Source organism: Eschscholzia californica, unplaced genomic scaffold, assembly GCF_041429995.1.
Source record: "Eschscholzia californica isolate CP2 unplaced genomic scaffold, dmEscCali1.0.p SCAF_3, whole genome shotgun sequence".
Lineage (NCBI taxonomy): Eukaryota > Viridiplantae > Streptophyta > Magnoliopsida > Ranunculales > Papaveraceae > Eschscholzia > Eschscholzia californica.
This window is the reverse complement of record NW_028238420.1, coordinates 44,065,515-44,081,479: the sequence shown is the minus strand read 5'-3', so window position 1 is coordinate 44,081,479 and position 15,965 is coordinate 44,065,515. Positions and strand designations below refer to the sequence as shown.

At 37.7% G+C, this 15,965-nt stretch overlaps 1 protein-coding gene across 1 annotated transcript; it reads right to left on the bottom strand.

The window, feature by feature from the left end:
* Positions 1-5,704: 5,704 nt before the first annotated feature.
* Positions 5,705-6,214, bottom strand: LOC147550668 (uncharacterized). The gene has a single exon (XM_086668483.1). It carries the CDS (start codon positions 6,212-6,214, stop codon positions 5,705-5,707), a length of 510 nt encoding a protein of 169 aa, XP_086524609.1.
* Positions 6,215-15,965: the final 9,751 nt, after the last annotated feature.

Below are 15,965 nucleotides of genomic sequence, written 5' to 3'. Positions count from 1 at the left end.
ACAGAGTTCTATTTAAGGTTGTTCCTAAGACACCATTTGAATTATGGAACGGATGGAAACTGAGTTTTAGTCATTTGCACATATGGGGTTGTCCTGCAGAAGTGAGAATTTACAATCCTCAAATAAAGAAGTTAGATGACGCCAGCATCCACTAACAGTTAAAATTACATAGGTGGTGGTATTGTTTCCGGAATTTGACAGGTTTTCTAAATTCAATGCTTTCCTATTTTTTTTAATTGTTTACAAATTTTTAGCTACTAGGACATTATAAAAGCCAACCAATATCAATGAAGAAAAACACACCCCCACACACTAGTGAAAAGAGCAAGCTCAGAGGAGCAACATTAGAGATAAATTAGTTTCTTTGGGTGCAAGAATTTGGGAGATTCAAGGGCTCTATCGAAGACAAGTTTTGGAGAAAGACGAGAGGAACGAGCTTCATCAATATCAATTCGATTTTATCTTCTTCACTCTTTTCCTTTACTTGTTTATCATTAATTGAACCATGTATTTAATATCCATGGGTTTCCAACTCTTCCACTAGGATAGAGGATGAAACCCTAACAAGAGTATTTGAATTCTAGTATCATATTTATTTTATTATCTCTTGTTAATGTGCCTTAATGTTTCATAATTAATCGTACTTCGGTTAGTCTAATAATCTAACAACTTGGATTTGACTTGCAATATATTTTAAGTGAAGTGGGTTATGGGTTTTGATCATTGTTAAAGTGTTTAATTATCTTATTTTCCGAAAATTGAAGATTGATCTCTAACAATTTTTGAGTTATCAAAAGAGGGATAATAATTTGAATTAGATATTAGATTTGAATATGATTGTTAGTGGTGAATTCCAATATCCTAGATTTACCATCTCATAGTTATTCCTCACAACTTTATTTTATTTTCCAAATTCTCCAATTTTTAGTTTTTCAAATATCTTCTCTAAAATCAATTGTCCACTTTCCTAGTTTGTTAGTTAATTTTAGGTTAGGTTTAATTCCAAACAAATCCTCGTGGGATCGACTTCGTAATACTTTCCATATTCACATACGGTTCATGCACTTGCGAGTTTTAATTTGGTCTAGTTAGGTTATTATTTAGGTTGACTAGATTTCACATCACTAAGCATTTTGGGGTTTTTTTTAGACATTTACAGCTATGTTGAAGACATTTGGGATTCTGTTTCAAACATTTAAGGGTTTTGTTGATGATTTTTTGGTGTTTTACTTGGTAAAAATGCTTTTGTTCTTCGCTAAGCATTTTAGGAGTTTTGGGAAAAATTAAAGTTATGTTGAAGACATTTTGGATTATGTTTCAAACATTTAGGGGTTTGTTGATGATCTTTGGGTGTTTTACTTGGTAAAAAAGTTATTGTTCTTCGTTAAGCATTTTGGTGGTTTTTTGAGACATTTATAGTTATGTTGAAGACATTTGGGATCTTGTTTCAAACATTTAGGGTATTGTTGGTGATTTTTGGGTGTTTTACTTGGTAAAAAAGCTTTTATTCTTCGTTAAACATTTTGGGGGTTTTGGGAAAAATTTAAAGTTATGTTGAAGACATTTTGGGTCTTGTTTCAAACATTTAAGGGTTTGTTGATGATTTTTTGGGGTTTTACTTGGTAAAATAACTATTGTTCTTTGTTAAGCATTCTAGGGGGGTTTTTAGAGACATTTACAGTTATGTTGAAGACATTTGGGATTCTGTTTCAAACATTTAGGGTTTTGTTGGTGTTTTACTTGGTAAAAAAAAAACTTTTGTTCTTCGTTAAGCATTTTGGGGGTTTTGGAAAAAATTTAAAGTTATGTTGATGACATTTTGGTTCTGTTTCAAACATTTAGGGATTTGTTGATGATTTTTGGGTGTTTTACTTGAGAAAAAAATATTGCTCCTCGTTAAAGCATTTTGGGGGGGGTTTTGGAGACATTTACAGTTATGTTGAAGACATTTAGGATTCTGTTTCAAATATTTAGGGTATTGTTGGTGATTTTTGGGTGGTTTCACTTGATAAAAAAGTTATTGTTCTTCGTTAAGCATTTTGGTGGTTTTTAGAGACATTTACAGTTATGTTGAAGACATTTGAGATTTTGTTTCAAACATTTATTTGGTTATTGTTGGTGATTTTTGAGTGCTTTACTTGGTAAAAAAAAATTTTGTTCTTCGTTAAGCATTTTGGGGGTTTTGGAAAAAAATTTAAAGTTATGTTGAAGACATTTTGAGTTATATTTCAAACATTTAGGGGTTTGTTGATGATTTTTGAGGGTTTTACTTGGTAAAATAACTATTGTTCTTCGTTAAGCATTTTGGGGGATTTTGGAGACATTTACAGTTATGTTGAAGACATTTGGGATTCCGTTTCAAACATTTAGGGTATTGTAGGTGATTTTGGGGTGTTTTGCTTGGTAAAAATAATCTTTTGTTTATCGTTAAGCATTTTGGGGGTTTTTGGAGACATTTACAGTTATGTTGAAGACATTTGGGATTCTGTTTCAAACATTTTGGACATAATGCTTCTTGCATTTTATATAATGTTTCAGCAACTAATTAAAATGTTTACACAACAATAGAGTATTCAGAACAAAAAGAGTAGTTCTAGGAATAATTTTCAAAATATGTACGGAGGATACAAAATGTTGCAGAAACAAAGGATTTTGTTTAAAACAATTTAAATAATGTTTACGTAAACATGATTGTGTATGCATAACACCAAAAAACTAAAGCATTTTTCAATTCGATCCGTCAGGACACCCTCTTTATCATTCTCTCGGCCACGACACCATCTTTATCATTTTCTACGTGTGGGTTCTGCCACGACACCCTTTTTATCATTCTCTTAGAAGCCCATTCACAGATTTTTTGGATTTGTTTGCAGCATTAGAAACCTTCTTATCATTCTCTTGATATAAGACTTGCAAGTGGAATCAATACATAATTATATGCCTATGAGAAACACAAAATGCACAAGACCTTTCTGTGAATGCACTCGACAACTTGCTAAATGTCTACAAATTTGAGAAAATGTAAAAGTCATAATATTTGAAACTAAGCATTATATTAATAACATAAGATACAATGCTCTAATTGATGTATTTGTGTCGGTATAGCAACGAAAACATTTAATGATTAAGATTTATGTTTAAAACACGACAAAAAATGTTCATGTAAATATGATTGTATCTGTATAACGAAGAATCAACACAGAATTATATGCCTACGGGAAAGACAAAATACACATGACAATTCTAAGAATGCACATAACAATTTATCAAATGTTTACAAATGTCGAAAAATGCAAAAGACAAAATATTTGAACTTAAGCATTATGTTAATAACACTACAGAAAATGTTGAACAATGTTTACAAGTTCTTAAAACATACGTAAAGTGTTTAAGACACCAACCGATTTCTGTAAGATACAAAATCTGATTTTTGATGGTAACATCTATAAAAAAAACTAAAGCATTTTTGAGTTTGCTCGCTGTATTAATATTGTATTGACAACATATTTTAAAATGCTTAAAGCACCCGTCAATTTGTCTGGTAAAAGCCAAGATATGCAAAAAACGTAATTTTAGAGAGAGAAACCGAAAATAGATTTGAAATTGTACTTTTTGATTTCTTAGAAAAATAAAGTTTATGTTAAGCTTTTTCACAATATTGTTTTTGAAATTATATACTGTGGAAGTAAACCTAAGAAACTTCATTAGAAGATTGAACCACGACTTTATCATAACGTTAAGATTATATATGTATCATCTTGAATAGTTAAGATAGTTCTCTCACTTGTTTGTGATTGTACATGTGTAAATAGTATGCACACTATCACTTTGAAGATATCCGACAATCAAGATGACTTCAAATGTTGAGATACGTGTGTAAACATGTGATATAAATGACAAATGAGATAAGGAGATCCAACGATCAAGACTATTCCAAGATATATGAAGATCCAGAATATTTAGTTTAATATATTGGTAATATATGTTGTAATATATCTATTATTATTATTAGGTAGATTCGATATAATTTTCCAGCTTAATTAGGAGAAACTAGAAAACCGTAAACCCTAACTTCTCTATAAATAAGAGTAGGGTCTTAGAGTTTTATCGAGTTATGTCTGACCAATGTAGCCAATCAAACTCACGAGTTGTGGTGATTACTAATAAAACAGTTATTTCTGCATGGATGTAAGTCGTGATTAACCGACTGAATCACGTTATAAAATTGTATCGTTATTTCAATGTATATCTCCGATTTTCATACAATCGTGAATTTAACAGAAGAAGAAACATGAAGAGGGAAGAAAAGAAAAGGAAAAAAACAAGATTTTTTTTTTTTTAAATTTACGAAGGTCGTCAGTCGTAGATTGTAGGTCGACGACGACCTAACAACGTCAATTGTGTCGGAGGTCAAATATTGGTTGAGGCATTGCCTCCTACATACACGTTTCATGTAACCATACGTGATGTAAGACAGATCGATATGAAGATATTTGAAAATCAAGATGAGTTCGAATGTTGACATGGACGTGTAAACATGTGATATAAAAGACGGATGAGATAAGGCATCCGACGATCAAGACTATTCCAAGATATATGAAGATCCAGAATATTTAGTTTAATATTTGAAAATACCTATATAATAAAACAGAAGGGAAAAAGATGACTCTGACAAACATCCATTTTTAATACAAGATATTGTCTAGAAGTCCTTCTCAAAATTTAAAATATTTTCCTTCTTAGAAATAAAATAACTGTATCTTTAGAAAAAATAACTAATTTAATTAAAAAAAGAAACAAAAACTATTTCAAGGGTTAAAAAAAGAAATTAATATCTCTCTTAATAAAATTATAACTAATTTAAGAAAGGGAAACAAAATAAAATAATACAAAAAAATTATCCACTATCCACAATATAACATTTTTAAACATGGAAAGTTGGGTGACATGTTTGGAAAGAACGCCTAAAACAATACTATGGGGCGACTCTAGAAGAACTAAGTTAGAATTTCGTCACATTTGATTAATACAGTTGTCCGTGCACTAAGTCACGGGATATACCCTAGTATTTTTTAATGTATCTAATATTATCATTAGATAGAGTTTATATAGTTTCCTAGTTTAGTTAGGGAAAACTGGGAAACCCTAAACCCTAACATCTTTATAAATAAGAGTAGGGTCCTAGAATTTAATTATCGAGTTATGGTTGATCAATGTAACCGATCTAATGCACGAGTTGTGGTGATTATTAATGAAACAATTATTTCTTTGTGGATGTAGGTCGTGATTAACAGACTGATCCACGTTATAATATCGTGTCGTTATTTCAATGTCTATTTTCGATGTCATACAATCTTGAATTTAACAGAAGAAGAAAAAAGAAGAGGATAGAAAAGAAAAGGGAAAAGACAAGATTTTTTGTTAAATGTACGAAGGTCGTCGGTTGAAGATTGTAGGTTGGTTACCACCTAACGTCAATTGTGTCGGTCAAATATTGGTTGAGTCCTATTTACACGTATCTTTTAACCATTGGAGGGATTGCTTTTAATAAATTTGCCTTCTATAACTTAGGACATTGTATACAAAATTTTTTAAAAAAAAATTATAGCTTTTTTTGTTTTACTAAAAAAAAATTATAGTTTTTTTTTTTTGATAAGGAAACATTGCATTAAACAAACAAGAGTACTACAAACCAACCCACCAACTAAAGTAAATTCAAAATAAAAGACGGTACAGAATTCCACTCTTTCCTAACTACATTCCTTCTTCCCCATTTCGCAATCGCATCAGTTGGAGCATTGCATTCCCTAGAAACATAGGTGAACATGATTCTTTCGAAATTGTTCATAAGGGATTTAATCCGCTGTATCATCTTTAAGGATTGCCAGTGTAGACCGATACTCTGACCATTAATGAAATTTATTAGTGCTTGGTTATCACTTTCTATATGAGCATGGGTAATATTTAGTTGTAATGCCCATTGCATTCCAGATAGGATAGCCAATCCTTCACATTCTTCCGCGTTCTGGCTGCGCACAGACGATGCTGCAGCTATAATGAATTTTGACTCCTCATCTCTGATAATACATCCAACTCCGGTCGGGTCTGTAGCTTTTGTAAACGAAGCATCAACATTTAGCTTTAAATATGGTGTCGATGGAGGTCTCCATTTTTGTTCCTTAGTAGATTTCCTGCATTTGTTAGTGATCGCCATCTCAATCTTGAGTGGAGTGATAGACACATTATTAATACGGTCTATGATTTGTCGAGGATTCTGTTTGTTCGTGTTAAAACTGTTTTCACATCTAGCTTTCCAAATGAACCATAGTATTTTGGCGTATTGGTTGGTAGTATCCTCATTAAGAGTTTTCCATTGTTTTATCCATTGATTAGTCGAGCTAATCTGATTAGTTCTCACGCCATAATTGAACCAAATTGCTTTAGCAAAAGTACAGTGAAGCATCACACGATCTAAAGTTTCGTATTCATCACATGATCCAAAGGAAAAGCTTCACCCTTGGTATAGTATTTAAATTCCAGATAAATCCCCAGTCAAGTTGTTCCTGCATAACATTCATGTTTTCCGTTCTTAAATAGTAATACATTGATTTTATCGAGAAATTACCTGATTTGGTTAATGTCCATCTTGGTATATCTTCTTGATTACTTTGGAGGTTGATGCTAAGGATAGCACTGCATATCTCATCATTAAAACATTGCGCAACATCTGAAAATTCCAAGTATTATTAGTTATAAGTTGGGCCACCATTTAATGCTAGACCTCGTATGATTAGTTATGGGAGGGGGGTGGTTTAGGATCCAATAATCACACCAAATGTATATTTAGTTCCTGTATTAATGTCCCAGAAGATAAGACCTTCCATAGTAGTATAATGCTTAATAATAGATTTCTAAGGCCAAGAATGAGTGGTTTTGGGGGGAGTGGGCCGATGGGTATCAGAGAAGTATTTACTTTTGAGCACACGAACCCACACAGCATTAGGGTTATGAATAATACGCCAGATTATTTTGTTGAGAAAGGCCTGATTATCAAGATGAGGTAGGCATAACCCTAGACCACCTAGCTTCTTAGGCTTACAAATAGCCGACCAATTGATAGTATGGAAAGTTTTGGATTTTCCCCACCAGAAAGTCCTTTGGAGGGACTCAATGCTGTTGCATATTCCTTTCAGGATAGCAAAACACTGCATTTTGTATCGGGGAACAGCCGTTGCGATAGTTGAAATGACTACCGAGCGACCAGCTTGAGAGAGAAGATTAGATTGCCATTTGGCGAGTTTGTTTTTTATTTGGTTGAGAAGGGGTTGAAAGATAGTTTTTTTTGTTTTTCCCAATGAACAGATTAGTGCCGAGATATTTGTCGCCATTCGAGGATTGGTGGACCTTAAGTTCACAGATGATCATCCGTTTGAATTTCGGATGCGAGTTCTTGGAGAAGAAAATGTTGGACTTCGAATAATTAATCATCTGTCCTGACGCATCACTAAATTCTTTAAGAATCATTTTGAGATTGTGAATGTTATCAAGAGAATTTTGGTCAAAGATAATACAGTCGTCTGCTAAGAGAAGATGATTGATAGTGAGATCCGAATTCGCAACCAGGAAACCAATGAAGGGGGTCTGACTGTTATGACTATCAAGGAGATGGCTAAGGCCTTCCATCGCAATAGCGAAGAGGAAAGGCGAAAGCGGGTCGCCTTGACGAATCCCCCTGCTAACATTAAAAGTGCGCCCAGGACGCCCATTGATCAGAACCGCCATGGAACTAGAGTTGAGACAAGACTGGACAAGCCTGATCCAGCTAGGAGCGAAGCCCGTCAGGAGCATGATCTGCAGGGTGCATCAGTATCTGGTTGTACCCAGAGAACGCGTCCATAAAGCTGAGTAGTTGGTGGCCTGCAGTGGCATCGACAAGTATGTCGATGTGAGGTAGCGGGAATGAATCCTTGGGACAAGCTTTGTTTAAATCTGTGAAGTCAATACAGACTCTCCACTTCCCATTTTTCTTCTTCACCACGACTACGTTAGCCAACCAGTCGGGGTAGTTGACTTCTCGGAAAGACCCAGCTTCGATCAGCTTCTAGACTTCCTCATTTATTACCCTGTTTCGTTCTGGAGCGAATTTTCTACGCTTCTGTCTTACTGGAGGATGGCTAGGATCTACCTGCAATTTATGTACCATTACCTCAGGGTCGATTCCAGTTATGTCAGCATGAGACTAGACAAAGCAATCGTGGTGGGTTGTGAGGAACTCGACGAGCTTGCTCCGTAGGGTAGGATTGAGCTTAGAACCAATCTGTACTTTATGATCCGGAAAGTCTGGGTGGATCTGGACTTCATCTAGCTCTTCCATACTTGGGCAGTCTGGATCGGTGCTACTGAGTTTCTCCTTCTGTAATTGCTATAAGGCTGACTTCGGGGCTTTCATTGCATTTTTGTAGCAATTCCTTGAGGTACTCTGCTCCCCTCTGATCTCTCGGACACTGATAGGCCTAAAATAGGTCTATTCCTGCAAGTATACGGGGTCAAGTTATAGTATTTTAGTAAATTCGTGAATCGTCCCAAGGGATAGCTAGGAACTTCGGATATTGACGGCGAGTTTAGCCCAATAATCAAAATGTCAATAACTAACTTAGAAAAAAACACACACACACCCCACTTCATAAATTTGATGATTGATTTGTAAGAAATAAGAAAACAAATAAATCTAAATAAACTATCTAAGAGAGAGGTGAGAGGATATCTAAGGTTATAAAATCCATCGCATAATTTCACTTTATAAAACAAGTACTTAATTACTTAAATCTCTTTTGTATTTACTCGGGATCCAATATAATGAACTATTTAGATTCCGGATGATGTTCTAGATAAAACAATTTTTATAATTACTAATTCTAATTGTGTACCTTATAGAGATTCGGATTGCTCAACTATTATTCATCATCTAAAAAGCATACTTCATCTAACAACTTAACGAAAGTATGAAATATCTAATTATGAGGCATGAGTAATGGAAAGAAAATCCAATCCGTATATATAAACAATCAATAGACATTAAAGCACATCAAAGGATTTAATTAATCAAGAACAAGTATTATAAAGATCCAAAATGGGTTTCATTCACAACCTTAGACTGCTAAGTTAACTATACATGGAATCTAGAGTAACATTCATTGACATTGTAAAATAAATGAAAATACTAAGAAATTAATGGAAAGAAATCACCAAGAATGTTCAAATTCCATATCCCCATGTATCTCCAATTTGTCCAAGATTTGCTCCATTTGTGCTCAAGAATTTTACTCCAAGAAATCCAAGTAATAGCTATTTTATTGCCACCCAAATAAGAAAAAGAAAAAGAAAGATGATGTAGAAAGAAGTTGGAAAGAGGAGATGAAAGGGGATAAAGATGATAGAAGAATATGGAAGAAAGTAGGAGATGACTACTAATGGAAGAATAATAGTGGTAGAGAGGAAGTAGTAGTAATAGTAGAGAAAGATGGAAAAGGAATGGAAAAAATGGATTTGGTAGAAGAGAAAATAGGTTGGAGAAAGAAATAGGTAAGAGGAGATTGAGAGGGTTTCCAAGTCTAGGTTTTAATGGAGGAACAAGTGCTATTAAATAGAGTTAGGGTTTTGGTTGGGTTAAATGGTAAAAAAGAATAAAAGAGAGGGTTATATTTGGAATTATGGGGGTTTAAAATATAAAAAAACCCTAAAGCACAAGTATGGTCGGCGGCTGGTTAATATTGGTTCAAATCCGGATGCTAGGGTGTAACCGGAGGTAGCATAGTACGATGGGATGAAACAACCGCCGTTAGATCTTGAGGCACGCGGATCCGGAGGGACGGGAGTGAAGACATGCGTCTGGGAGCACGGATCTAAGTAGCTCCGGGTAACACGGGATAATGATAAAGGACGGGACACACATCAGCCATTGGATCTACAAAACACGGAAGGTAACGGTGACGATTAAAACGTGAGAGCGGGACTACCAGACTAAGTTGCAACGCGCCACACCAGATCAGACCTATAGGGTCCATTTCGCTGCTCAGCGCTAACACGAGAATTGGATATACCGTCCTTTAGAGCGCGCCACGTGTCCTTAGGCATACCGCGGGGCAGAATCTTGCCCGAAGGTGTCCCACCAGTCAACATCCTTTGACTCAACTTTGACCTTGATTTATTCCTTCGTCCGGACTCCGATTTGACTTCCATTTTCTCCTACGGACTCGTCTCGACCTCTACTTTTCAACCACGCACTGACCTTGGCCAAATTACCAGAATTTCCTTCACTCCAAATGACCAAAATATCCTTCATGCACCTTTTCCTCGTTTTAATCGTTTTTCACACCTAACTCTGCAAAAGACACCTAATCAAGAAAACCAACCATTTTATTATAATAAAGACTCGAAACCGACTAACTTGGCTAAATTAAACGACTTAGATGAGACATTTTCATGACCCATCAAACATCCCCAAACTTAGATTTTGCTAGTCCTCGAGCAAAACAAAATAAAAGAAAAACCTAACTCACTTTCGGAGGCATCCCGGTTGCATTTAGCGTATGCAACCAGCCGTTAAACCCCTAGGTTTCCCTAGTGGACAAGTGTGGTCTCGTGAGGGTTTCCATAGATGACACCCACAAACATCATGGTTTCAAATACACAAGGGTCCAAAATCCAAATCGTAGATAAGCATGATTGGTATAGTAAAGGGTTTAAGCATGTCAACACATAATGAATCAAGTAAATAAGCTCTTGTAAAAGCTAAAGATCTCTTCACTAATGGTCTTACCCTAAAATGCAAGTGTCATACCATAATGAGCACATCTATGTTCCGAAGTCACAAAACGTTGATTCCCAAGTTAGTACATTTCGCCTCGACTTCGGCCTCACGGACATACACTCCAAAAATAAAATCACTCAAGAATGGTTCGCTCGTATGTGTGAGTGTGATCACTTAACAAGGACTCAACACATAAAAAGGGGTGAGGACAACATTTTGGAACAAATGATCTTCGAAAAGGAATTAGCCACTAAATAGAGTGGGGAAGCTCGCTCGCCCTTCTCAACCATTCTACCCTCTAAAAATGCCTTCTAAAGTTTAGCGGATACTAGAGATGGATGACGATGGTGGATTCCCGAGAATTTTGACCTCTTCATGATGGTAGAACCTCTTAAGCATCTCAACATTTGTTTCTTACTTCGAATACTTATTCATGAACACGAACACCAACACATATCACTTACACAAAAGAGCTAACACATGCTCAAACATACACAAAAATCACTTTATTTCGCTTTTTTTTTCTTTTTCTTGTTTATATCACTTTTTTTCATTTTTTTCTTTCCTTTTTTTAACACATACAATCAACCAAAACAAAGTACAACACACACAACTCTATTCTTGCAATCTGTAGTGTTGTGGTCGTGATCTCCGTGGAACTCGCACCACTTGGTTGTGTCTATCTTCTCGCTAGGAGTCTTTGTCTTTCTTGGCCATCTTACAGTACTGCCCATGCCCTTCATAACCGCTACTAGTTCGACTGGTTCAATGCTTAGGTTGTACTCTGGAATCCTGGTACGAACGGGTCCTTGAGGCTTCTCTGTTGGGCGACCTGATGGAGGGTCAAGTGGCCTTCTGTTCTCCCTAGGAGGGCCACGTCTGGAAGTTAGGTAGGGCTCCCCTAGTCTGCTATCTGTTCTCCGATCTGGTCGTCTAGAGCGACGGTCCCTGTTCCTGTCATCATAAGAATAATATTTGCTTCGGTGGGCTTCATCTTCCTCCCACCGAATTTCTACCCAAGCGCGAGTCAGGGCATCCTCCATAGTAGTGCAATTGAATTTGGTAAGCTCCTTGTACAACTCTCCTTCTGGCAGTAAGCCTTTTCTGAACGCATCAACGGCAGTCTCTTGGTTGCAGTAGGGAATCGACACCTTCTCTCGGTTGAACCTCCCCACGTAGTCTCTGAGTGGCTCGCCCTTTCTCTGGTGGACTCGGTAGAGATCGCCAGATAGCTTTTCTAGCTTTTTGCTACTGGCAAACTGCTCTACGAATGTGTCTGTGAGCTGGGCAAAAGAGGCGATCGAATTGTTGGGCAGATTTGTGTACCACTGCAAAGCTGGTCCGACGAGGCTTGAACCGAAGCTCTTGCACATACACGCTTCTCTGAGATCTCTGGGTATTGCAGCGGTGAACTTCCTCTGCTTATATGAAGCGATGTGATCGTCTGGATCGGATGTTCCATCGTACATCCTCATGTTAGGGAACAAAAACTTCTTAGGCATTTCTACCAAGGCAATAGTATCAACGAAAGGTGAGTCTGCGTAGCTCTCGGGCAGACTCTTCCTTAGCGGGGCTGGAACTCCATGGATCCTAGTGATCATTGCCTTCATCTCTGCGAGTTTCCTAGCCATGATCTGCTCCAGAGGAGATCCTGTAAGCGACAAGTTTAGGATGTCAGCTTGTGAGTTAAGGGTTGTCCCACCTGCCACAGTGTGTGACGGGGGAACAGTAAACATTGAAGAGGAGAAAAGAGGAGCAGTAGTAGAGTGTATGGGCAGAGTAGAGTGTAGGGGCATACCAGAGCTCTGGAATGAAGGCAGAGACATTATGAAGGGTGTTGCAGAGCCAGCTTGAGTTGCGGGTAGTGTTGTAGAACCACTGATAGTAGTCGATTGCATGAGTGGTTGGCTGGAAGAACTTCCTGGCTCTAGAGTGAAAGGTTGCATCGAAGTAACAGGAGCTCAAAACCTTATCCCTGTTGATCCTGGTACAGAGAACTCGGTGATCTTCTCTTGAAGTAGCTGGTTTTCTGCTCTCACCAGAGAATTCTCTTCTTCTAGAGCTTTGAACTTTTGGGCATTTTCCTGTACTTGGGCTGTGAGAGCAGCTATCTGGGCTGAAACATTGATCGGAGTGGCTACTGTGTCATCTGCCATTGCAAAGGTCGTCTTTGATAGTTGTTGCTGAGGCCCCACGGTGGGCGTCAAACTGTGGACGGATAGAAAGTCACATGATTAGAAGGATCGTCGGGTGGGCACCAGCAACTAGGCTTCGGGCCTTCAAATAGACGGGTTGACGGGCAGAAGGTCGGTTCTGGTAGTCGGGTAGATGGGTACGCAAACGTCAGAGAAGGAAACAACTACTGTCGGGCTAACGTCAGGGTAGAAAATGGGTACCAGTAGCCTGTAAACCTGCACAAGGGAAACACAACCGTGAAGCCCAAGGGGGCACCGGAGATGGTGTCGGCCAAGGACCCTCCGACGGTCAAGTCAGTAACTTAGTTCGATGTAATAAAGTGAATAAACCGAAGATAGAGTTATTAATGATGGTAGTGTCGTTGTAGCGTCGGGGTGGCACGACTCGTAGAGTGGCCGGAGCTCGGTTCTACGGAATGATGAGTTGTGGTAGCTTCTGGACTACTTGATCAGCAGAGTAGACTTCTGGTTATGGAAGAGTAGGATTCTGCTTACGGAAGGGTAGATCTCTGCTTACAGAAGGATAGACTGACGAGGAATGAGATAAACGAGAAGCCTCTAGCAAGTTTCGATGTGGTTTCGTGGAAGCTTCTAGCCGGAATCACTGCCTCAGGTTAGCTTAGACCAGAGGTCGTCGGGGTAGGTGATTTGTAGCCAGAGCTCAATATAGAATGAGTGAAGTGATCGGAGTAGAGCTTCTAGAGTGCTAAATAGAGAATAAGTAAGTAGTTTTCGAGGGAGAGTCTGATCCCCTTCCAAGAGTGAGGCTTCCTCTATTTATAGAGTGTAGGGGATAATAACCGCTCTTGGGGGCGCAGGGTTGTTGGATCCGCAATAGTAGGATCACACTAGACTGCTTCCGTAGCCGTTGATCTCTTGAGAGGGAAGGGTAGCCTTACGATACCCGTTGCCCTAACCTGTTCGTTGCCAGTAGAAATGGTCCACTACTCCTTTAAAGTAGCGCAAGACTCGGTCTTTTACCACGACTCCAACGTGTAGCAGAATGCTAGGATTGGACTGACTCAATCTCTAACAACTTGGTCACGTGTACGCACAACTAGCTGGAGTGTGTGTGGATCGTCATGGCAGACCTTATCTTGGCATGTCAGGAATGTGGGCTTGGGTAAGCCTACTTAGACTTTCTGGGCTTGCGAGGCGTGTTGGGCTTCCGGTGAGCTTCCTTGCTAGACCATAGAGGCTACTGAAAGCACTCCTCTCGTGTACATGAGGGTGGGCGCATACGGAAGGCCCAATGCTATTTTTTGCCAATACAGATTCGTAGGGGAAAATCTAGGGTTTCAGTAGGAGTCGCCAATTTTCTTCTTCGTCCTTGAGAATTAGAAAATAGAAGATAATGTTTGACGACAAGATTACAGGACTAAGCAATCACTTTATATAACAACAAAATCATAACCGCCATTTCGGTTTCAAGAAACCAAATCAATTTAAAAAACAATCATAACCGCTTAACTGCCTCTAATTTTCTCTTTTTCTGGATATATTTGTAATTTAACCCGAGAGAGAGAGAGAGAGAGAGAGAGAGAGATGGATTTAGCTTCGTTGTAAAATCTAGGGTTTCAGTGGGAGATCGCCAGTTCAGTACAAGTTTTAGTTGTAGCCTAAACTTCAACTAACAGAATAACTGCCTTCAGTCTTCAAGTAACAGAATAACTGCCTTCAGCCTTCAACTAACAGAAACGACTGTTTTGAGCGAAGAACAACCATAACCGCTTAACTACCTTCAGAGAATTACGGTTTCAAGAAGAAACAATCACTTTAAAAGAACAACTATAACCGCTTAACTGCCTCAGTATGAGTTTCAAGAGGGTTGTTATTGTCATTTATTGAGTTGTTACACTTTTTCTTTTCTCTCTTCTTTATTAAAAAAAAAGTATATTGACCAATCGGCTAACTAAATTTCTGTGTTTTTTTTTTGTTGAGGAACTAAATTTCTGTGTTAGATGTTGAACAAAAATATTGAAATAATGTTAAATATTTCATCAGGAGGCCCCATAAAATTGGGTGTCTTTGGGCTGCGGTCGGCCCTGCCGTGACTTCTACGGCCTTTCCAAATAATCCTCCAACCTTAGACTATTTAAATTTATATTGGCCAAGAGTTACTTTTTTTTTTATGAAATTGGCCAGAGTTACTTGATGCATATCGTTTTTATTACTACTCTTGTTTGCAAAAAAAGTTTTTTTTTTTAATGATTTTCGGCAAAATCCGATCCTTTGAAAACATAAAAAATGAAACCAAAATGTCTGAATCAAATCCGATCAGTTCGACTCCAATATCTCATTAAATTTTGTGGTACCTTATCTTGGTGCAACTGTAAAAACCCGCCCGTAAGACCACCCGTTACCATCCCACCGATCGTAGAACCACCTGTTAACATATCTCGAGTCGTGAAGCCAGCCCCGTCACCAAATTCAGGATTTTTTAAATGGTTCAAAATTACCAAATTTTTAGAAATATTCCTTATGCCATGCTATTATCTGGGTTTGATCCCTCCTTGGCTATGTGACCGCGCATAGATTAAAAGAGAAAAAAGTGATTAATTTCTCTCTCTCTTGGATACTACCAATGTTGTTCTTGTAAGGATCTTGTGCATTATGAGAAACATCAAATTCATTTATGTCTGTTTTTAGGGGCGGTTGATTTTTAGGATTGAATCAAAATTCATTCATCCGATCGACGTCTTCATCATGTCCATCGTTTTCATCTCTGGAAACACTATAGAGAGAGAGACATGACGGGTACAAAGGTCGTCTTGAAATCATGAAAATCACACGCCACCACTTAACACTAAATTGGCACAAAAAAATGTAATGGGGGGTCAATTATAGCATAACATTTCGGGGCGAACTCAAAATAACCCTTAAAAATAAGAGAATGAGGAGGTAAAAGAACTGTAGTACCCAACACTCCAAAATAAAAAATTTATGATACAGCTGGGCAT